The sequence below is a fragment of the Rhinatrema bivittatum genome, chromosome 6 (genome assembly GCF_901001135.1).
Source record: "Rhinatrema bivittatum chromosome 6, aRhiBiv1.1, whole genome shotgun sequence".
Classification (NCBI taxonomy): Eukaryota; Metazoa; Chordata; class Amphibia; order Gymnophiona; family Rhinatrematidae; genus Rhinatrema; species Rhinatrema bivittatum.
In genome coordinates this window covers 327793324-327816645 of record NC_042620.1, presented here as the reverse complement: position 1 = coordinate 327816645, position 23322 = coordinate 327793324, and the positions used below count along the sequence as shown (strand labels likewise).

The 23322-nt window shown below is 41.8% G+C and overlaps 1 protein-coding gene across 1 annotated transcript; it reads left to right on the top strand.

The window, feature by feature from the left end:
• The first annotated feature begins 145 nt into the window (after positions 1 to 145).
• Positions 146 to 21361, top strand: LOC115094516 (cytochrome c oxidase subunit 7B, mitochondrial-like). Its single transcript, XM_029607645.1, has 3 exons — positions 146 to 303; positions 9253 to 9377; positions 21146 to 21361. The coding sequence occupies exons 1-3, from the start codon at positions 267 to 269 to the stop codon at positions 21221 to 21223; spliced, it is 240 nt and encodes a 79-aa protein (XP_029463505.1). The 5' UTR covers positions 146 to 266; the 3' UTR covers positions 21224 to 21361.
• Positions 21362 to 23322: the final 1961 nt, after the last annotated feature.

The following is a 23322-nucleotide window of genomic DNA, read 5'->3' as shown; positions in this document are numbered from 1 at the left end:
AATGGGAACCCTCAAGGGCGGATTTATTTAGAGTCCGGGCGAATTTATTTAGGGTCCGCGCAAATCGGCACTAGAAAAATGAGCGCGGGCCAGGAGCTTCCGCTTCAGGGCGGGCGCGGGTCCGGAATTTTCGGTGTAGAACGCGCGCGGGCCCGGAATTTCCGGTATAGACCGCGCGCGCGCGCGGAAGCCATTTTGGATTTATTTTTCGGTCTCTTGAAGGGTATCGGAGACGCGGTCGTTGCTAACGTCCTTGTGTGGGAATTATGTTTCCTTTGGCTAAGTCGGCGCTGACTGTCACAGGTAAGGGGAAGAGAAGGCAGCTCCTTCTGTTTCCCGGCTCTTTGTCCGGGGAGCGTTTCGGACCAGGGAAGAGGGACTAAAAGTGACCTTTTTACCGAAAGAGGAGCCAGGGGTGCAGTTTTGGGTCCCCTCTTGTCCAAGGCGTTCCTCCTTTGCTTGTTTTTTTTCTTTCCTCAAAGGTTCTTCCTCTTCCCTGCCCAGCAAATCTCCCTTTTGGGACTCCAGTCTAAGGGCAGTGTGTAGAGGCCTGTGGGTCAAAGGAAAGGCGTGGGGGTGATGGTCTGATTTCACTGTTCTTATGTAAATCCATAAACTACTATGACGGTAATTAATTAGCAATAGTAGCTTGTGATCTATCTAAAGTTTAGGTTCTTGTCAGCTACTTGTGACTTGGATTGGCCACTGTTGGAAAGCTTGATGGACCCTTGGTCTGACCCAGTATGGCATGGTCTTATGTTGTCTCCAGGCCACGTTAGGAGTTACTGGCACTGAGTTGAAACAAGTGTGTAGCCGTAGGCTGAGAACGACTTCGGATAAGGTTTCTTCCTGCGTGAAAAGGACTTTGTATTAGGGTTTACCTGTGGATTTTACCAGTGAAATGCGAATCAATGATGGAGATAAGATTTAGTTTCAAGACAAGGAGTGACCATTTTTTTTAAAGGTTAAATTGGAAACTGCTGCCCTTTTCAGAATTTTATTAGCTTCTGGTTATCACCTTTAATGAAATAGGTTTACTGTGAACTTCAGGACTTCACATTAAAACACATGTACTGTACAGTGTTAGCTTTTATTAGGCGCTAGTGACGTTACACTGAAGTTCAAGGGCTCCAAATCCATAAGACCCATGTGTTTTGTTACTGTGCTTTTTTTTTTTTTGTACATTTGAAAGATTAAACATTTTTAGTGTAGCTCTAGTAGTGGTATCTGAATATGGGACCTGAGATCTCGACAGCCCATGTGGCACATCATCATTTTTTTTTTTTTTTTGGACTTCAAAAGGTTTCGCAGACTACTAAGGTTCCTCGTTATTTGATGCTGGAGATAAATTGATCGTGTCTTAATGGCTGCTAGTTACAATTTCATATTTATTTATTTAAAGGCTTTTATATACCGATGTTCATGTAATAGTACATATCGCGTCGGTTTGTTATTAGAATCAATGAAATCATGTGTTCCAAAGGAGGTAGGGCAAACTGCAAGTATCAACTGGAAATGGGCAGATATAATTTATTCAGTTTGATCCGCTTTTCTCAGTAATTGGATTCAATTGATATGTCATTTCTAAGAACTGTGGTTCTTTAACAAGTAAAAGAGCAATATTCTTTAGTCCCAGTGCATTTTTTCCCCAACTTTGCCCCCTTTCTCTAGGTGACTCTCAGGGGCGGTACATCAGTGTAGTTAGTTTTCCTTTTTAACGAAGGTGGTCATTGAGTTTCACTTGAATCAGACCATCTCCCTGCTGTCTCTGGCTAAAAAGAGAGATGCAGAGTAGTATCCTTTGTTGTGATCCTTGGTTGGTTGTCAAGATACATATTGTCATGAATCTGGAAGATTACTGAGCTTTTGCGGAAGTCAGATTACCTATTTGTCCTTAACGATGACCCTAGACAGGGAGAGCCAGCCTTGCGGGCTACTATAGCTTGCTGGATTGAGGTAATCCTTCCCTTCTGGGCAGTAGCCCAGGGAGACTCATCCTCTGTGAAAGAGGGTAATGTATCATCTGGAAGAGTTAGATTTTCTTCAGGAAATGAATGTGCTCAGAGACATAAGATGGAAAAAGACACCCACAATAATTCAAGCAAAACTTAACAGCATGTAACATTACATTACAGAGGAGAATGTAATGCTGAAGAGGCTATGTCAGGCACGTCTTGTGACATGGTGCATATACATTAGCTTTCTGTTACTTTACAATTAGATTTATAGCCTTTTTTTTTTTTAAATTGTATTAAAAAAAAAAAGTGCAACCCCTAAGAATGTCAAGCCATGCTGGGTGGAGACCAATAGTCCATTGAACCTAGCTTCCTATTCTGGCACTGGCCAGACTGGGTCAATAGTACCTTGCAGATCCCAAAAGGAAAATCCTTTCCATATTGCTCACAGCAGTAGCAGTAGACACATTCAGATATATCTGGCTAATGATTATTCATGAACTTGTCCTCCAGAAACTTGTTCAAATCTTTTTCTTAAACTCTGCTTTAATCTGGCCACCTCCTTTGTGGATTTGCTGTGGGATACCAGGGGCTAAAGTAGCAGTGGTGGGTACATTATTTCTTCCCTCCTGACCTGTGTGTGCTAAATCCAAACTTTTTAAAACAGTGTAAAACAGCACCAATGCAGTGCCCCAGACAGCGGCGGCTTCTTCCCGTGCAGCCCGGAGCTACAGTGTCTTGCTTTTAAATTGTTTTGCACTATGGCAGCCCCCATAGTTCAAAATACAACACTCGGGCCCTGGACTGCACTGAAAGAAGCAGCAGCTTGAGGTGCCTCTGAATTAGAGGTTTGATTAAGCACACATGGGTGAGGAGGGAAAGGCAACTTCGGAGTGGGTTTTGGAGGAGACCTGGAGGTGAAAGTTAGGGAAGGGTTATGGATGGGAGAGGATGGTGGAGTGTGTGCGCAGAATGAGTGAATTAGAGAGGATGTGTATGTATGTCATGTAAGGATATTATAGGTGGTGTGTTGTGGGAGAGGATGGTGGAGTGTGCGCGCAGAATGAGTGAATTAGAGAGGATGTGTATGTATGTCATGTAAGGATATTATAGGTGGTGTGTTGTGGGAGAGGATGGTGGAGTGTGCGCGCAGAATGAGTGAATTAGAGAGGATGTGTATGTATGTCATGTAAGGATATTATAGGTGGTGTGTTGTGGGAGAGGATGGTGGAGTGTGCGCGCAGAATGAGTGAATTAGAGAGGATGTGTATGTATGTCATGTAAGGATATTATAGGTGGTGTGTTGTGGGAGAGGATGGTGGAGTGTGCGTGCAGAATGAGTGAATTAGAGAGGATGTGTATGTATGTCATGTAAGGATATTATAGGTGGTGTGTTGTGGGAGAGGATGGTGGAGTGTGCGCGCAGAATGAGTGAATTAGAGAGGATGTGTATGTATGTCATGGAAGGATATTATAGGTGGTGTGTTGTGGGAGAGGAAGGTGGTAGTGTGTGTGTGTGCTTGGAATAAGAGGGGATCAGATGGGGTATGCAGTCTATAGTTTATTTCTTTTTATTTATTTAAAAGTATTTATATACCGCTTTTTAAAATAAAAATTTTGTCAAAACTGTTTACAACAAGTTAAAATAAAGTGAAAATAAAATATAACTAAAATAAACATAAAATACATAAATTTAGCTAAGTAGCTAGATAATTGCTAGTTAAAAAAGAAATTATTAACTAAAAAAAATAATAATGGTAACATGCCATGGGTAATCAGAATAGGGAAGGTAAAAGGGATGAAGGGGGGGGGGGGGGGCGGCAAATTATCGGATTAAAATATCCTAAGAAGAAAGCAGATGGGATGATTGGGTGGAAAGTTGAGGTAATATGTGTCTGATGGGTGAAATTTGAGGAGATGAGAACTTCATTTTTGATCGGGGAAATGCTTAGATGAAGTATTAAATGCTTGTTGAAAAAAGAATGTTTTTAAAGCTTTTTTGAAATGATAAGGATTTGATATTAAACGGAGAGGGTTGGGTAAAGAGTTCCAGAGAGATGGTCCCGCTACTGAAAAAGCTCTCTTCCTGGTAATGACTAATCTAGCCTGTCGTGGTGATGGAATGTCTAAGAGATTTTGAGTAAGTGATCTTAAATGTCGGGTGGGTTTGTAAATGCGGAGTAAGGTGCAAAGCCAGGTGGAGGAAGAGTTATAAATTAAGCTGTGAATGATTGAGAGTACTTTGTATTTTATCCTGTATTTTATGGGTAACCAGTGAAGAGATTGTAAGATAGGTGTAATGTGATTGCGAATGGAGGTACCGGATAATAAGCGAGCTGCACTATTTTGAACTAATTGTAGTGGGTGAATTGATGAATCAGATAGACCTAGATAAAGTACATTACAATAGTCTAAACCAGAGAAGATAAGAGATTGAAGGACAGTTCTGAAATCACGATAGAAAAGAAGAGGACAAAGATGTTTCAGAAGTTGTAATTTATAGAATGATTTCTTTGTTAGAGAGGAAATTTGTTGTTTCATGGATAAGTCTGTATTTATAGTTACACCTAGATTTATGGCATGACAATTAATTGGGATGGTTGAACCATTGAAGGTAAAATGAGATGGTGGGCCTATAGAGGAGTCTGTAATGGATGTTAAGTGAACTAGTTCGGTTTTTGATGGATTTAATTTTAAGCGATTATGAGATAGCCAAGAGTTAATGGTGGATAGGTAGAGTGAGACTAATGATAGAGTATCGGACCAGGAAGTTTTATAGGGGACAAGAAATTGAATGTCGTCTGCATAAATTTTGAATTGTAGGTTGAGTGAAGATAAAATATGACAAAGCGGAAGAAGATATATATTGAATAGTATGGGAGAAAGTGATGATCCTTGGGGAACGCCGGATGGAATTGTGTAGGGAGTGGAGGATTGATGGTTGATATTAACTTGTTGAGGGCGATCTGTAAGAAAAGATGAAAACCAGCTTAATACTGTTCCAGTGATGCCTATTGCTTGTAGACCTGAAATGAGAATTTGGTGATCGACCGTATCAAATGCTGCTGAAATATCTAAAAATACTATAATATAATCTGTGTATGAATCAAATGCCCGAAATAATGTGTCAAAGGTAGATAGAAGAAGTGTTTCTGTAGAGTGTCCCTTTCTGAAGCCGTGCTGGTTAATGTGGAGAATGTTATTTTCGGATAGAAAGTCGGAAAGTTGATGTAAAACTGCAGATTCTATTAGTTTAGCTAGTGATGAGAGGGAGGCAATAGGTCTGTAGTTATTGAGATCGGCTGTACCTTTTGTTTTTGATTTTAGAATAGGTAAAATGGATGTTTTTTTCAGATTAGATGGAAATTGTCCTGTTTCTAACGATTGGTTAACTAGACTACTAAGAAAAGAGTATGCATGATGACCAATAGCTTTGAAAAAGGCTCCTGAACAAGGATTGTAAGGTGAATTCGAGGGTTTTTGTTTGCTGATTATAGTTTGAATTGAACTGTCAGAGACCGGGGTAAATTCGGACCATTGATAATTAGGTTCTTTCTTGACAGAGGTGGGATAGGGCAGTTGTGAAAATTCTATGGAAATGTTGGTTACTTTTGTTTTAAAGTGATTGGCGATTTTATTGCAAAATATTGTATCATGATCTGCGAAGTTTTCGTTATGTGGAGTGATTAATGTTTTGACTATATTGAATAAAGTATTGGGATTTCCATTGGCTTTGGAGATTATCTTTCCATAATAAATGAGGCCAGAAGTGGCGAGTAGTGTACGTGAGAGTGAGTGAGGAAAGGGATCTGTCACCAGTTTCATGGAGTGTCCCTCAGTTATAGTACCATAGTTCCTATTAACTTGTTCCGTACCACACACAATTTTATAAGCCTCTATCATATCCCCACCCTGTCATTTCCAAGCTGAAATGTCTTAATCTGCTCAGTCTTTCTTCTTAAAGCAGCGGTTCTCAACCTGTGGGTCGCGACCCCGGCGGGGGTCGAACGACCAAAACGCAGGGGTCGCCTAAAGCAGGTCCGCGGACCAGTACCGGGCCGTTGGGGTTTTTTGCCGGTCCGCGGCGCCGCAGCTGCTGCGGGGCGAAGCTGGCGACCTGCCTCCTCCAACCCCAAAAGGGAAGAGACATGGCCCAAAAAGCTAGCGCGTCGCAGTGACGTATGTTGCTGGAGCCGCGCAAGCTGGAAGGAGGTGTATCAGCCACTGCAGGTGCTCCTCCTACTTCCTTCCTGCCCGCCCTGCCCCGGAAGACAAATGTTGCCGGAGCCGCACGGGGAGGAAGGAGGAGGCGCGTCAGCCGCGTGGGTAGAAGAGGCGCTTCAGCCACGTGCAGAAGAGGAGTAGCGGGGCCGGGAAGACTAGGGCCACTGCAGAGCCCATCCTGTGGCAACCCGTAAAGAAGAGGCCCAGAGGTGAGAGAGAGGTGTGTGCGAGTATGAGATGAGTTGAGAGACTGTGTGTGTTTGCAGAGACAGCATGTGAGAGCCTCTGTGTGTGTGAAAGAGACAGCATGTAAGAGTGAGAGCCTGTGCTTGAGCAAGGCAGCATGTGGGGGTGTGAGAGAGCCTGTGTGTGAGACTCAGACAGCCTGTGCCAGTGAGAGCCTGTGTATGTGTGTGTGAGAGAGAAATGCATGTGAGAATGAGAACCTGACTGTGTGTTTGAGGGAAGAAGACAGGTGGAGAGAAAAGAAATAGAAAAAAAGGCAATATAAAAGGAAATGGCAAAAAATTAGAAAGGGAAGCAGATGTAAAAAAAAAAATAAATTACTTTTTACTGATTGGCACATGTAATCTTTGGGAATGTGCAAGAGTGGCACTTTCTCTATGGCGGATCTCACAATGTACGAGATCAACATGGAGGAAGTGGAAACCCACGGGGCCTGCACAGAGGAGGCAGCAGAATGGGCTTCAGTGCCAATAGCAGCAATCAGTGCCTCCCCAATAGCCACGTGGCAGTAATTAGATTGATTGTTTGACTCAGCTGGAGGTGACAAAGTATGAAGTGGGATGTGAAATCAGCTTGATCTGGTGGAGAATTAGGATTGCTGTTACACATGAACTGTATTTGGCAAACATTAAATGGAGCCAGGATAATCAATTGATGCCTGCAGCTGAGGACTGATTCATTATGACTCATGTAGAAATTAGTGCATTTTCCAGATTAGTCTGCATAACACAATTCTCAACATTCAGCATTATTTCTGCTGCATAGAGTTTTATCTGAGAGGCTCTGAGGTTGTGAGGGAGCCAGTAAGAGTGAGAGCATGAGTGTGTATGAGAAAATCCAGGGGAGTAAGAGTGTGTGTGTGTGTGTGGAGGGGGAGAGAGTGTCTTAGAGCCTGAGAGTGTATCAGTGTCTGTGAGAGGTTATGGTGGGTATAAGAGCATGAATGTGTATGTATGTGACAGTGTATGTGTGAGAGAGAGAGGATAACCTCCTAATCCTGGGCAATATCAGGGTGACTGGAAATCAAGAGCTCCCATGTATGGACAGCAGGGGCTTTTTAAAATCCTTATTAGTTTTAATTATTGTGTGTTATTTGATATATGTGCTGTTTTGAAATATTATTGGTGTTTGGGAAATTATAAAAATGTATATGATTTTAATTAATAGAAATTCTATTTATCAGTAATTTTAAAATATTCTTTTATTAGTATGGTTTTACTATTATAACTGATGCTTTATGTTTCTTAATTTTATTGTTTTATGAGGAATGGTGGTTCTGTTTATAAATGTCATAATAAATAAGTATGCACTAAAATCCAACCCCATCCATAACCCCGCCCCCATATGACCAAAGCCCCGCCCTCACGGGGCGAGGGCGGGGCGAGGGGTCACCGCAACATGAGGAACTGTATTTCGGGGTCACGGCATTAGAAAGGTTGAGAACCACTGTCTTAAAGGAACCGTTCTACTCCATCTGATTTTTGTTTCCCTTCTCTGCACTTTGTCTAGTTCTGCTATATCTTTTTTGAGATGTGATGACCAGAATCACACATGCTACTCAGTGTGGTACACCATGGGTCTGTACAGAAAATCATGATAGCTTGTTTTATTTTCCATTCCATTTCTTATAATACTTAGCGCTCTTTGTTTTTTTGCCCACTGAGCACACTTAAGCCATATTTCCCTGTATGTACCTGGATCAGCAAAGAAATAGATGCCATTTTTAATGAACACGTCTCCACCCAATAAAGATTTGGCAAAGATTTCCTTGGGCATCTATGTCTTGTTTCCTCACGGCTTTGTTAGATCGCCTGCCTTGCTGTTTTTTGGGTCTGTACCTGGATCAGTCCAGACTGCTGGGTTTTCCTCCCTTCCAGTAGATGGAGACAGAGAAAAACTTGAAGAGCACCCCCTCTTAGTACGGTGTGCCACCTGCGGTCCTGATCTGTTACAAAAAAAAAGGAAAGAGGGTTTTTTTTTTCCCTAATGGACCTAGGGTTGTAATTTATCTTTTACAATGTTTGAATATCAATATTGCCCTCTATTAAATGCTTGAGGGTTATTTTTTAATTTTGGTATAATTATCTGCACTGGAATTTTTATTTATTTTTTAATAGGCTTCTGGTTTTCCAGGTATTAGCCACACTGAGAAGCTTTTTAGGCATGCAGATGGACTTTTGTGCTGCTGATGTGCATATAAGCCTGTATTTTAAATCTGGCCCTAAAGATTGGCTTTCACACCAGTAGGGTAAAACACTTTACAATAAAATTGAAAGCAAAATTAGGGAGAGGGAATGTTCATTTATTTGATGTATGGACATTTGATATCCACCTCTTGCCAAAGTTGGCCTCAGGTGGATTTAGGACAGTGATGATCAGCCTGATGCCCTTTAGCATCTCTCATAAAAACAGATTAAATTAAAAGATTGATGGTATATCACATTAGAAGGTTAGTGCGACACCTGGTTTGCTTCTAGTGTGCCAAACTGAATGAAGCTGACATGCATCTTAGCTCTGCTTGTAAATTAAAGACAAATGGGTCAGCGGTTGCCTGTTGTCTCCTTTTTCTGCTGAATAAAAGTTTTAATGTGCAGCCACCTCAGAGTCTGCACTGGCCAGAAGGTTTAGCTTCCTATTACTTTTGGATGTGCATTGGGTATGTCTGCATTAGAAACACTCAACATGCCATATAATCTTTAATCCTGGTGCTCTAATATGTTTTGTCTTGGTATTAATAACCCAGAACATTTCTTGAAGCTTGGTACTTGGACACAGTTTTGTGAAGTCCATTACTTGTTACCAGATTTTAATTCTTGTTTTGTTTCAGCTCGTGGCATTCAGCGGATTGCATCACGGCAGTGTCATCACAAAAATGGCCCTGACTTTCATGATAAATATGGCAATGTGATCCTGGTTTCGGGGGCATTATTCTGTGTTTCCATTTGGTCATATGTAAGTGCTATTGATTTTTATTTAAAAAGCTTAAGAATAAATATTGTACAACTTCTGCAGATTACATAGCAACTTTTCATAATGAAATAAACAGATAACACTATAACACAAACATATCTATTAAAAATAAACTTCTAAAAGCATATAATTTACCTGTAAGCCTGATGGAAAAACAGTTTTAACCTCTTCATGAAAGCAATATAATCACCTTCGCATTATAAATTATTTTCCAAGTAGTTCCACCTGATTGGGCCTGCAATGGGAAAAGTTGGCATTTTTTTAAATTTAAAAAAACCATGCTAGTGCTGCTAAAGCTCTACCTTTTTGTCACTGGCATGTGGTGATCCAAGTCTTGGTATTATCTAAATTAGAATACTGCAGCTCTCTAGTAAGGGTGTGTATAGGAGAGCTCTCTTACGGGCCGATATAGTACAGTGCGCTTCGGAGCGCGCTGTTAACCCTCTATTGGACGCGCGCAGGAGAGTGGCCTGTGCACACGCCAGGAGAGTGGGCGTTTGCCTGCTCTCCCGCAGACTTTTACTGTATCGGCCAGTTAGGGTGTGTATAGGAGCTCTCTTAGTAAGGGTGTTTATTTATTTTTTAGCTTTTGTATGTCAACATTCGTGGGTACATCATGCCGGTTTACAATATAACTGAAGGAGGAGATTACAAAAAACCAGGGTGGGGAGAGAAGGAGCAGATAGGAAGAGAGAAGGAGCGAGAGAAGAGGGAAAAACAGGAAGAGGAGAAAAGAAACAGTACCTGATGGGAAAACAGGAGAGCATAATAAGTAGCAATGCAAAATTATACACTCAGTAAGGGACTGTGTATAACCTTATACACTGGATAACCTTATATAAATTATACACTCCAGAAAGTATTATATGCAATAATATACATTATCTTTAACTAGTACATACAGGAGACACTATATATGACATTACAAATTATACGTTCAGAAAGGCAACTATATATAGACTAGCAGGCTTGCTATGGGAAAAGTAAGGTTTAAAGGATAGCGGAGGGGGGTAAATAAAAGGGGTATAAGGGTTACGATAGGGAAAAAAGGTAGGGTATAAGGACAGGGGAAAAGGGTATAAATGGGGGTAAATAAGGAGGTGAAGAGAAATGGTAGGCAAAACAGAGTATATTTAAAGGAATAAAGGAGAAGGCTATGAGTACGTTAATGACAAGGGCTCTTTCTCTGAAGGAGTAGAGGGAGCAGGGGGACTACTTAGGATCTGGATCAGGGTAGGCCATTTTAAGGAGCCATGTTTTTACCCCTGTTTTGAATTTCCGAATGCATGGTTCTAGTTGGAGCTCAAGTGGCGCAGTGTTCCAGAGGGAGGGGCCTGCAATGGATAGGGCTCTTTCCCTGGTGGAGGTGTGGTGAGCACATTTAAGGGAAGGGGTGTAGAGGGTTCCTGAAAGTGCGGTTCTAATAGGACAATTGGAGGAGCGGAATCGAAGAGCATCCTCAAGCCAGGAGTGATTGTGGTTGTGCAGGGAGTTGTGAATAATGGTGAGGGTTTTGTATCTGATGCGGGAGGAGATGGGAAGCAAATGGAGTACCTTAAGAATAGGGGTGATGTCGGCTTTGCCATAGCATTCTGTAACATTTGCAGGGGTCTAATAGTAGAGTAGGGAAGGCCTAGAAGTAAGGAATTACAATAATCCATTTTAGAAAGCATTTTCACTTGCAGGACTGTGTGGAAGTCTTGCGAGTGGCGCAGAGGTTTAAGTTTTTTGAGGATATAGAGCTTGAAAAATCCTCCCTTTATGATTGTGTTAATGTGGTTTTTGAAGTTTAATTGGTGGTTTAGGGAGACATCGAGATCTCGCGTGAAGTAGGGAAAAGCATTTGAGGGAAGGGTGAGGTGACAAGCAGATGATGGCGTCCAGTCAGGGTGATTTGAAATGATGAGTTCAGTTTTGGAGGAGTTTAAAGCAAGGTGGAGGTTAGAGAGTAGGGAGTTAATGGAGGTGAGGCATGTTTCCCAAAACTTAAGAGATTTGGGGAGGAATACTTGGATAGGGATGAGGATTTCGACCTCATCTGCATATAAGAAAAACTTAAGACCAAGGTTGGAGAGGAGGTGGCAGAGCGGTAACAGGTATATATTAAGGAGCGTGGAGGATAGTGAAGAGCCCTGTGGGACGCCTTGGGTAAGGGGGATGTGTGAGGATTCAGAATTTGCAATTTTCACAGCGTAGCCTCTATTATTGAGGTAGGAAGAGAACCAGTGGATGGCTGTGCCTGAGATGCCAATCTCAGGTGGGTGAGGAGGATTTTGTGACTGATAGTGTCGAAGGCAGATGAATTGTCAAGAAGGACCAGGATAAAGGATTGCTGTGGTCCATGCCCTTGAGGAGAGTGTCAGTCAGTGAAAGTAAGAGGCTTTCCGTGTTACGAGACTTCTGGAAGCCAAATTGAGAGGGGTGGAGAATATTATGGTCTTCCAGATAGTCAGAGAGCTGTAAATTGACTATCTTTTCCATAATTTTAGATATGAAGAGAAGGTTAGAGAGAGGACGGTAGTTTGAAGGGTTGGTGGGGTCAAGGATGGGTTTTTTTTTTTAGAAGAGGCTTGACAACAACAAGTTTGAGGGGGTCTGGGACTTTGCCATGGGGAGCAGTTGATTATGTCTGACAGGGGTTTCGCGATGATGGAGGGAATGGAAAGGAGTGTTTAGTGGGGACAGTGTCAGAGGTGTGTGCAGCGGGTTTGATGTTTTTAAAATGGATTCGATTTCCTTGGTGGAGGTTAAGTCGAGAAACTCGAAGCTGAGGTTGGGATTTTTGGGGAGCGGATTGGCTGGAGAGGGGTTGGAAGGGAAGCATAGGAGGAGGAGGTTTGATATTTTATTTTTGAAATAGAGGGCAAGTTCTTTGCATTTGCTATTGTCTTGTTCATCTGTGGTGGGGGGGGGGGTAGATTTAGTGAGTTCTACCACATACGAGAATAAAGCATTTGCGTTGAATTGGTAATTATGGATTTTTGCAGAGTAATAATCGCGCTTAGTTTGGAGGGTAGAGAGTGTAGGCGTGTAGTGTAGATTTGTAAATGGCTGCTTGCTTAGGGGTAGGGTTTTTGCGCCAGGTTCTTTCTTTACTTCTAAGGTCATTTTTTTAGATCAGTGATGTACCGGGGTTTTTTAGCTGACTGAGAGTGGTGTATTTCTTTATTGATAGGGCAAATTTCATTGGCTATGGTAGTGGTGAGCTTGTTCTGGGAAGAAAGGACAGCATCGGGGTTGGTGAGGTCTAGGTTGTCAGTAAAATTGTCGCAAGCAGAGATGAGGTCTTCCATGGCGCATGGTTTGTGAAAGGAGATTTTGTTACAATGTGTGGGGGTGCTCTCTTAGTAAAGGTGTTTATAGGAGCAGGACATCATGATAGAATTCTCCAAAATTAAAGGCGTTCCACTGGCTGCCGATTAAACAAAGAATTCAGTTTAAAAGTATCGATGTTGATGCATAAGGTGTTGTATAGTGAACCATCCAAATTCTCTTCTGGCTTTCATAAAGCCTTGTGTTACTTTTAGACAATTGTGTTCCTCAAGTCAGAATTAGCTTCTGGTCCCATCATTTAAGAACTATAGACTGCAGGGAACATGTAATCAGGCTTAATTGCCATCTTAATTTGTGCTTTTAATGTAAGTGAGTCAAGAAGTATCCCTGCATCCCACCCTTTCATTACAATAAGCATCCTAATTTTCTCAAAAGGCAGTTCAAGCATATTTAAGGGGATCCTTCCTTTCCCACCCACAGAATGTTGGTTAAGCACTGACCAATTTACATCTGTCCAATCATTTCCAAATTAAAGAGTGGTAGATTCCATCTGTAACATATAACAATTTGTCTTAATATATTGGATGAGCCCCAGTAAAATGTGAAGGGGAAAAAGTAAATAATTACAGAAAAGGAAATTCAGAAAGCTATGACATTCGTAACTCCTCATATGTCACTGGGACTGGATGCTTTTATAGTGAAATCTTATCAGGTTTAGAATAACAAGCTGACCCCCAAACTATATCAAGATTTAACTTCCCACAATAAATCTAAGAGTATCTTTGTGGAGTCCATGATAATAGTGTTGAGGAAGCAAGGTAGACGTCTACTGATTAATGAATTACAGGCTTATTAATTAATGTGAACTAGCAATAGCTGATCGGTTAGAGCAGCAGGCTACAAAGCAGAGAAACCAGAGTTCAAATCCCATTGTTGCTCCTTGTGACCTTGGGTAAGTCCTTTATCTTCCATTGCCTCAGGTACAGACTCAGGCCTAGATTCATCATTCTGCTATATTTCTGTTTGGAGAAGACCTAGAGAGGCTTGAGGCTCCAAAGGAAGAACAGCCCAGAGGCTTTGCGAGGGGAGGTAACTGGAGACAGTGGCCCAGGGAGTACAGTCAGAAGGGTGGTAGAGGCCAGGTCTCTCACCCAGGCAGATCTCAACCCTTTTGGAGGGATAGGAGATTTCCGAAGGAAGAGAACCCCCGAGTCCCCTTTAGTGACAAAACCACACAATGACGGGGAGCAGGCCCACTCCATGATTCCCCGGGTAGGGGGCAGGATGCAGATCTTTTTATCAGGAGTGGGCCAAAATATCCAAGACCCACTGGTACTTTGTTATAAGCAAAGGATATCACCCAAAATTAAGATTCCTCTTTAGAAGATTTCTTCCTTTCCTCCCCATACAAGGCAAGCAGGGGAGTCGTGGTCATGCAGATGTCAGACAGGTTAGTTCAGCTGCAAGCCATTATCCCAGTACTGCCTGGTCAGGAAGACATGGGGATATGTTTAATTTATTCCTATTACCAAAGAACAAAGGAAGCTTTCGGCCTGTGCTGGACTGAAAGCGAGTAAACAGGACCTCGGTAGTTCCCCCATTTCCACCTGGAATCACTGGCTACAGTAAAGTCGGCCGTGAGGATGGAATTCCTGGCAGCCTTAGATCTGTCAGAAGCATATATTCATATTCCCTTCAGGAGAGATTTCCATGTTACTTATGCTTCGAGAGCGCCAGTCAGCTTTACCAGTTCAAGGCACTCCCCTTTGGACTGGCCACAGCATCAAGGACCTTTTACGTAGGTGATGGTAGTAGTGGTGGCCTTCTTAAGGAAAGGGTCAGAGTGCACCCTTACCTAGATGACTGGCTAATAAGAGCTGACTCCCTTCAGGAGAGAACAGTTCACGTGCTGGAGAAATTGGGCTGGATGGTGAACAGAGCAGAGAGCTAGTTTTAGGGTACTTTTCAGCACCCAAGTTAGGGTGAGTGATTCTAATAGATTGAAGGATAGGAAAGTTGCAGGAGCAAGCGCAGGCCCTGTTAGAAGCCCCACTCCCTTATGTGGAGATAACTACAGGTCCTGGGCTCAATAGCAGCGGTAATTGGGATAGTGCCATGGCATCCATAGGGTGACCTGCCAGGTTTAGATTTTTAATCTATTGCTGAGGTAGAATCAAAAGTGCTCCAATTAATCCCATCCTCTGCTTTCATTTTAATTTCTTGGTTAGATTTCAGTAAGGTATTCGAGATTAAGGAATCTATTTTATTTTTAAAATGTTGTGATGTCCTGGATCCATTACTGCAGAACGTAGGGAACCAGCGTCCTATAATACCAGGGAAAAATGCCACCCTGGAGAGGACAAGACAGACAAGGGAGCAGGCTTGGTAACGAGCTGATAAGTCTCCTTAAAAAAAAAATAAATTTAAAAAAAGGGGGGGGGGGGATGTTGGAAATAAGAATACAAGTCTCTTGCTTGGGAAATTTTCTTTTTTTAAAAGAATTGTGGCAAAGTTAACTATTGGGGACTATTATTTAGTGTGTGCTTTTAATTGTCCAGTAAGGCTGCGAATAAACAGAAGTTAGACTTTTGAGCTTGGAGAAGAGATGGCTGAGGGGGGGGGGGGGGATATGATAGAGGTATTGAACGGATAAATGTGAATCGGTTTTTTACTCTTTCGGATAATAGAAGGACTAGGGGGCACTCCATGAAGTTAGTAAGCAGCACATTTAAAACTAATCGGAGAAAGTTCTTTTTTACTCAACGCACAATTAAAGTCTGGAATTTGTTGCCAGAGGATGTGGTTAGTGCAGTTAGTATAGCTGTGTTTAAAAAAGGATTGGATAAGTTCTTGGAGGAGAAGTCCATTAATGGCTATTAATCACATTTACTTAGGGAATAGCCACTGCTATTAATTGCATCAGTAGCATGGGATCTTCTTAGTGTTTGGGTACTTGCCAGGTTCTTATGGCCTGGATTGGCCACTGTTGGAAACAGGATGCTGGGCTTGATGGACCCTTGTTCTCACCCAGTATGGCAATTTCTTATGTTCTTACAAGCAACAAGCCATGCTTTGGCAAACTACTGACATCCCCTCTGCTGGGCCAGGTAGTGACATCAGAGAGGAAGCTTTTGCACTCTGCCCCCATCAGCTGGTGGGAGGGAGAATCCCACAGGTTACTGGTCTGTCAGGACCTAAGGAAAGCCAGTTAGCAGGTAAGACCTAATTGAACCTTATTTTGCAGATAATTTAATAAATTAAGTATGTTGCTCTTACTTTTTCCAAATAACTTTAATAAGAAAAAAGACCACATGCATTCTGAGTTCCTCTGTAAAAGAAAATCTCCACCTCTAGCACTTTGGAAATTTGAAATGAAAGGTGGAATCAGATTCTCAAATTTTCTTCAGGAGCATTCACATCTTGACAATGTGGATTTTGATTAGAAAATTGGAGGGAAGATGGTTTGGCATGGAAAGAGAACTAATCTTTGTTTCCCCTGTGTCATATTCCAGTAATGGTTCCTGCAAAAATTAAAGTAAAAATAGTATTAATATCACTGTAGAGCATTTTGGTAGTTGGAAAATTCCTTAAACATAATTTCATAATGTTTTTCTACTTGAGTAACACAAATCAAAATCCTAATCTGGCAGCAATCAAATAGTTTCAAAATACTTAAGCGCCTCACCCTATGTGCCAAAAATCAAGAGAAGACCAATGTGCTGACATTACTTTGAAGGGTGTGGAATTCAGATTTGAAAATTTTTAAATAATTGACCTACAAGGCAAACTTTCCAGCTCACCTTTTACTCGTTAGAAAGTTCAGGACCTGTATACACACCACAAATTCCTTAAATACCATATACAATATTGCACCTTCACAATAACATAGCTTGTCTCAAATTTACAAATTCTGTCTCTGCGTTTGTGAAAGATAGTAACATCCAGGAAAAATATGAATTTTATACCCCAGAAGCAATTCAGCTCTTTTCTGTGCAAAGAAGCCAGTCTCAATCTTAGAAGCCTGAAAGATCACCTTAAAATACAAACCAATGGTGTGTAAAATAACTTTCCTTGCATTTAATTCTTGGGTGGCAAAAACAGGGCACGTGGCATATGATGACATATTAAAAGGAGAGAGAAGAATAAAATTGAACTAATTACATTTTTGGAGGTTTAAATGATTTTAGTTGTGTATTAGCAGGCTGAATTAATATTCATTCATTGCTAGATCTATCTGAGATTTCTTTAAAACGTTTGTTAAGGTGCTGGCGTTCCCTAATTTGGCTTCAGTGTTTGGAGAGTGAACTTACAAGGGGGTTGCTGAGAGGTGGAAAGGCACTTGAAGGCCTATCTGGAACCTGCATAATGGGCTGCTTTTATTTTTTGGAGGTGCTCATTGCAGATTTCACTGTTCACATCCCTCGGATGTTGTATTTTCGTTGCCCACAATCCTGCAGCTGGAGTGAGAACTGCAGAATTTGTCCCTTGTCGTGGAATTGGTCGATCCTAGCCAAATTGCTGTGGGAGACCTGGGGCCGGGTCCTACCAAGAAGAGAGGAGGTCATTGGTTTCCGTGTCGGATGGGGCATTATTTTCCTTCTGATGCCCTCCCCACCCCTGTCCCAATCCGCAACCTCCTGCTACCCTGCTGATACCCGAATAGTTTAAAGCGTGACATCCAGGTCCCGGGAGCGGAGAAGGATGCAGTCCAAGGCCACGGTCGTCGATCCTCTCTTCTGCCATTGAGGATGAGGGGGGGAAGTTAAAGCTCTGCACGGTCCCACCTACCAATGATGCTTCTGTTCCAAGGTCAGGAAGGAGGGAGTGAAGGAGTTTGACTGAGAGGATTGTGGGAGGGTAGGGAAGTAAACTCAAGGGTGAGGGGGAATGAATAACACAATGAGGGGATGGATAGAGGGGTGTTGTGGAAATGTGAGTGAGGGGAGCTTGGTGGAAGGGAATGAGGGGTGAGTGCCAGGAGAAAGTAAATGAGGGATAATGAGTGAGAGGATGGAAGAGGAACTGAGGGATCACGGGGCTGGTGGGGTGGGAGAGAAGAAAGTAATAGGGACTGTGCGGGATGGGAGAGAATGAGACTGGACTTGATTTGGACAGTGTGAGGGGATCACCATGGGAGCAAGTGGATGTGAGGGAGAGGACTGGGGGGGGGGGGGGCTATTGGGGTGTGAGGGGGAGGTAAGGGTAAGAGGAGGGTTGGGGAGTGATATGTGGCTTTCTTCCTTCTCCCCCCATCCCTAATCCTCCTGATCTTCCTTCCCTCCTCTTCCTCCCCATTCCTGATTTCTCTTCCCTAACTCCCCCATCCTCTTCTCCTTCTGGGCCTCTAACTCTCCTGCCTAAGAGTCCTTCTTACTTTCTCACTTGTGAGATCGCCTCTTTGCATTCCCAGATCCCTTCACTCCCCCTTCCTCCCCAGCCCTAAATATTAAAGATCCTTTTTCTGCTAATAAAGAACAAAATAAATTAACTGGACACAGACATGCCAGGAAACGACTTTATAACATAAGAAACATTTACATTGCAAATATATGCAAAGTTATTTAAATTTGTCTCACAATTACCCCGGAACTTTGAAAACCCTGCCACATAATTTGCTCATTTTTGCTGCAGAATCTTAGTCTTTCACAAGAAACTTGGGACTCGGCTCATAGGGCAGTCTGAACATGGGTGCAAATCTCCAAACTCAGAAAAAAGTGAAATGTTTTGACATAGAGATAAGGGTGTTTGCAAATGTTTCTGCAATCAGGAATGAGACTGAATATCCACTGAGCTTTCATCTCAGATTATTCTTTGGAAATCAATAGCAGCTGTCTGATTCTAAGCTTTCTCTAGAACTTGCTCACCGGGGATGAGATTCATTCATTTTGTACTTGTGGAGGGAGCACAAGCAGGAAACCACAGTGAGTACAAGCCATCCCCTCAGCCTCACCCTAGCGCAGCTCTGTCACGCTCCTCATTTACTCCACCCCTCCGAGATACAATCCTCGCTCTCCTCCAAGTTCCTTCCTCCCCCAGCAGCCATCTCGCTCTCTTCCCAGGCCTAGATAGGAGCTAATGATGCCTTTCACCCCCTCATCCGAGATACGATCTTCTGGCTCTTTTATGCTTGCCTTCTCCCACCTCACCTCACTTCAGATGTCTCCCAGTCCCAGATGACCACCAAAGGTGCCTCCTACTCCCCTTAAACTGCTTGGCATGACTGCTTTTATCCTGGGTCCCAGATGAGGCCAAGCCCTGATCAGGGACACAGCAGGTGACACCACTTCCTTATTCTGAACCCCCAACTGGGTTTGAAGGTGCTCGTCTTTTCTGCAGTGCTGCTTATCTGCCCATGCCAAGAAAATCTACACACTGCCCGAGCTGGAGGCAAGTGGATTGATATTTCTCTTTAATAAGAAACTGATAGGTATTTCACTGTCTTTGACCTTAAACCCGATGTGATGTTTCCAACCAATGTTGGTCTAGAAAAACGTTAAATACAATTTTAGAAATACATACTTGGTGGAATATCGTATGAAACAGCTTTGTATTTATACAAACAAAAAATATAAAGGCTTAGAAATGTTCAGGGCATTTTTAGAACATTCCGTATATCAAGGGCTGTTTTTACAAACTTTGTATCATTAAATAAACTGCTGTACAATATGATGTTAGTATTCACCCAGACCAGTTAGTTATGATTTGCTAAATGAAAACTGTCTTTAAAAATTCATGTGAATTCAGTGAGCAAAGAATTGATTGCCGTGTTGGTTCACTTGAATATATGGCATTAAGGGTCAGCAAACAAGTTGTAGATGAGAGCTTTTTATTGGACTGAATACATCTGTAATGAGCGTTTGAGTCCTCTCTCTTTATCAGGTCAGTGAAGAAACAGTGCAATTACTCTGGATTTAAAAACTAAAGTGTGTTGTAGCTATGGGTGGCTAAGACCTTACTGAGTGCTATTTAAATCCAGTGTAATTGCAGTTACCTTTTTATCAGGTCAATAAAGAAACTCTAGAAAGCTCCTCACTGATACATTAGCTCAGTAAAAAGGTCTCGCCTACAACTGGTTTGTGCTTTAATTCCATGTGAATTCAGTGCAATATATAAACAAAAAATACAGACCTAAACAATTTCTCTTGGTTTGCTTGTCCGCTCCAGAGGCACAATGTGTAGTTTACTTGTTTTGAGTCAAAAACAATGCTGGTAATGTAGTGGAAGTTTGATGAAATGACAGAGGATTAATTTAGGCCTCTGATGCATTTTGTATGAAGACTGATAATTTGATACAGAGGGGATGGGTCAAAATTCTTGATGTAGATTGATTGCATCTTTTTAGAGCTCCCCAACTGTAGGTTACTATTTAGGGAAGTATTGAGATAACACACAATCGTTTTGAGTCCTTAACACAGCGGCAGATTGTGAAGAACTGTAGGGACCTTGTAAAACTAGGAGACTGGACTTCTAAATGGCAGATGCAATTGAATGTAGAGTAATGCATGTAGGGAAAATAGTCCTAATTGCAGGTACATGATACAGGGTTTCGTGTTAGGAATCACTACCCAGGAAAAGGACCATGGTGTCCTTGTGGGACGATACCTTGAAACCTTCGTCTCGGTATGTGACAGTAGTCAAAAAGACAAATAGAATGTTAGGACTTATTTGGAAAGGAATAAAGAATAAAACTGAGAATATCTTAATGCCTTGGTATAGATCCATGGTGCAACCACACCTTCGGTATTGTGTGTGGTTCTGGTCACCTCATCTCAAGCAAAGACATAGTGAACAAAAATGATAAATGGGATGGAAAAGCTCCCTGATGGAGAGAGGCTAAACAGATTAGGACTCTTTAGCTTGGTAAAGAGATGTCTGAGGGGACATGTTTGAAATTTATAAAATCATGAGTGGGATGGAATGATTTACCCTTTCAAACGCTAGAGGACACTCCATAAATCTAACAACCATAAGATTTAAAACAAATCATAGGAAATATTTTTTCACTCTGTAGATGATCAAGCTGTGAAATCTGTTACTAGAGGACATGATCAAGGCAACTAACAATGGGGGTTCAAACGAGAATTGAACAAGTTTGAGCGAAAACTCCATAAACCGTAACTAGCTAGGTAGACGAGGCAGCCAGCACTTTTCTTTTATCTCACTCCCAGGAATAAGATCAACTATTGGGGATTTGATGAGTACTTGTGACCCAGACTGCCCGCTGACCAGAGACAGAAGGCTGGGTTTGATGGACCTTGCTTTGACCCAGCCTGGCACTTTTGATGAGAGCAGCAGCACTGTCTGATATTTGCATGAATTTTAGGAGAACAATTGGAGGTCTCTGATTCAGTCACATGAAATAATTCCACTAAATGCATGCTACACTTATCAGTGAGGTTTCACGTAGTGCTGTCTTCTGGACCATGTACAATGTTTAATGTACTTGAGGACTAATGTAGCTTTTTTGTTATGTACAGGTTGTAACACAGACTGGAATTACTTGGAATTTGTCTCCAGTTGGCAGAATCACCCCAAAGGACTGGAAGGATAAGTAAAATGACCATCTGTTCTGCTGCTGGAGCCATTCTGAACTGTTCCAAGGGAACTGAAATGGAACTTGCCTATGTGCACATAAAGGCACCTCCATAATGCTGTCCATGGCACTATTCATGTAATAAATATTTCAAATCGTAGTTTTGTTTTATTCATTTACATATCCTTGATGCATGTCCTGATTGGCTGTAAAATATATTAGCAAACTTAAAATTGAATGCAGCACCAAAGATTTCAGCATTTTGAACTGCCAGACAACTCCTGTTATGAGTCCTGCTAAGTCATGTTTTGGGAGTGTGGAATACATTCTCTTTGTAAGACATCACAACCCACATGCTGCCATTTGCATTTTTAAACAGAAAAACTATTTTTTAGATTGTTGTGGGGAGTGTATTGATGGGAAAGAGAAATCCCTGGTTTTACTTTCAGGATTATGGTTCTTGGTTTCAGCAGTTCTAGACTCTCTGTAAATTCATACTACCACCTTTCTCTCCCTCATCGGTTATTGCTAAATTGAAGCTACAGCTTCATGAGTTGTTAGTCTTAGCTGAATTCTTCCTTATTGCTGTTAGCCTGTTAAGCATTTGTTGTTCCCCCTATGAGTTGATGTGGGTATGAGAAGTAATTACCACACCCTGACATCTGGGATATATTTTCGTATGCTTGGCACATGGTTTCATAGCATGCTTATGTAATGTTTTCTTGTTCCTCTTGCCTTGTTGCCTGATCCTTTTACATGGGTTAGATATGATCATTTTCCTGTCATAGCATTCACCTTGATGAACATCCTATGTTCTATAGCTGCTGTAAATGCTCTCTGGGCTGCTTGGAGCATACTGGGAACATCTGGTGCTAGTGAGAGCTTCAGCAGTACTGAACATATTCTCAGGTGACCTATTCTCTATTAACATGCACAATAAAATAACCCTTTCAAAGTCTGTCTCAATCTTTTTATAACCTTGCTGAAAGATGGCTCTGAGGATAGCAACTTAATGAGCACTCAATATTTTTCTTTTGCATGGTTTTTATAGGAAATCTCTAGATGGAAAAACTCAAGTTTATTAAATTTCTGAATCACTCTTCTAAGTAGTTCAGAGTCCATACTCAATCCCTGAAATATATCCTAAAAAATAATACTTCATTGACTACTGTCTGCTTGGGATAATGTCTTTTCTCCTTAGCTACACTGTCTTTGCCAAGAGCATTACATCAGCATTTATTAAAGAAATTAGCCTGTACAATGATCACTCCAGTGAGTCCCTTGGCTTATATGTATTAATACAATAGAGCCTCTGCCAAGGTTCCCACATCTGCCCTAGGAAGCCAGAGACAATTAAATAGTGTACTGAAGTGAGGGACAGCTCGCTCTGTAAAAGCTTCATAGAACTCTATGGGAAATCCATCTGGCCCAGGGCTTTTATCACCTGCTCATCAGACCTGTGCTATTATCCAGAGGGAGACTCCTAAACTTCAAGGGCTCTGGGAAAAGCTGCAGAATTTATGACAGCAGGTACAGACGGAGCCTTATAGAAAGTGGAAAAATACAACACAAATGCTGTGTGTCTCTAATGCCATAATGGTTGTAGTATATAACCTTATCTTAATAATGTTTGCCAATAAAGGCCCTGCTTTTCCTCATATCTTGCATTTGCCTACTAAAAAGAAAATGGGGGAGGCTATATTATCATTAGATGCGTATAAAGTTTGATTGGGTTTCATGGCCTTTCTTCTTTGCTAAGCCATCTTAGATTGCCAGAGATGGTTTTATCTTGGATACAGGCATTATAAACTAGAGGGAGAGTTGGGCCAGGTGGGCTAGTTTCATCCCCCTTTAATATAGATAGGGGGATGAGTCAGGGGTGTTCTCTTTCCCCCTTACTTGATTTGGCACAAGCTATTTGGGTTTTGTTGAATATTCCTGGAATTAAACTGTGAGGAGAGACTCACAAAATATCATTGTGGGCAGCTGACACACTCTAGTACTTAACATTTTTCTTTCTGTAGGAGTGGTATGAGACCATCTGGATCGATATGGATCCTTGTCAGATTATGCTGGAGGAAGAGAGGGAACAGATTGGGCTTTCTGAAGCATAATCACCCT

Bases quoted from the DNA above. Each gene is read 5' to 3' on its own strand.
- LOC115094516 (XM_029607645.1), top strand. From the start codon at position 267: ATGTTTCCTTTGGCTAAGTCGGCGCTGACTGTCACAG. The intron at 304-9,252 runs GTAAGGGGAAGA...GTTTTGTTTCAG, and splicing joins GTCGGCGCTGACTGTCACAG to CTCGTGGCATTCAGCGGATT. The intron at 9,378-21,145 runs GTAAGTGCTATT...TGTTATGTACAG, and splicing joins GTGTTTCCATTTGGTCATAT to GTTGTAACACAGACTGGAAT.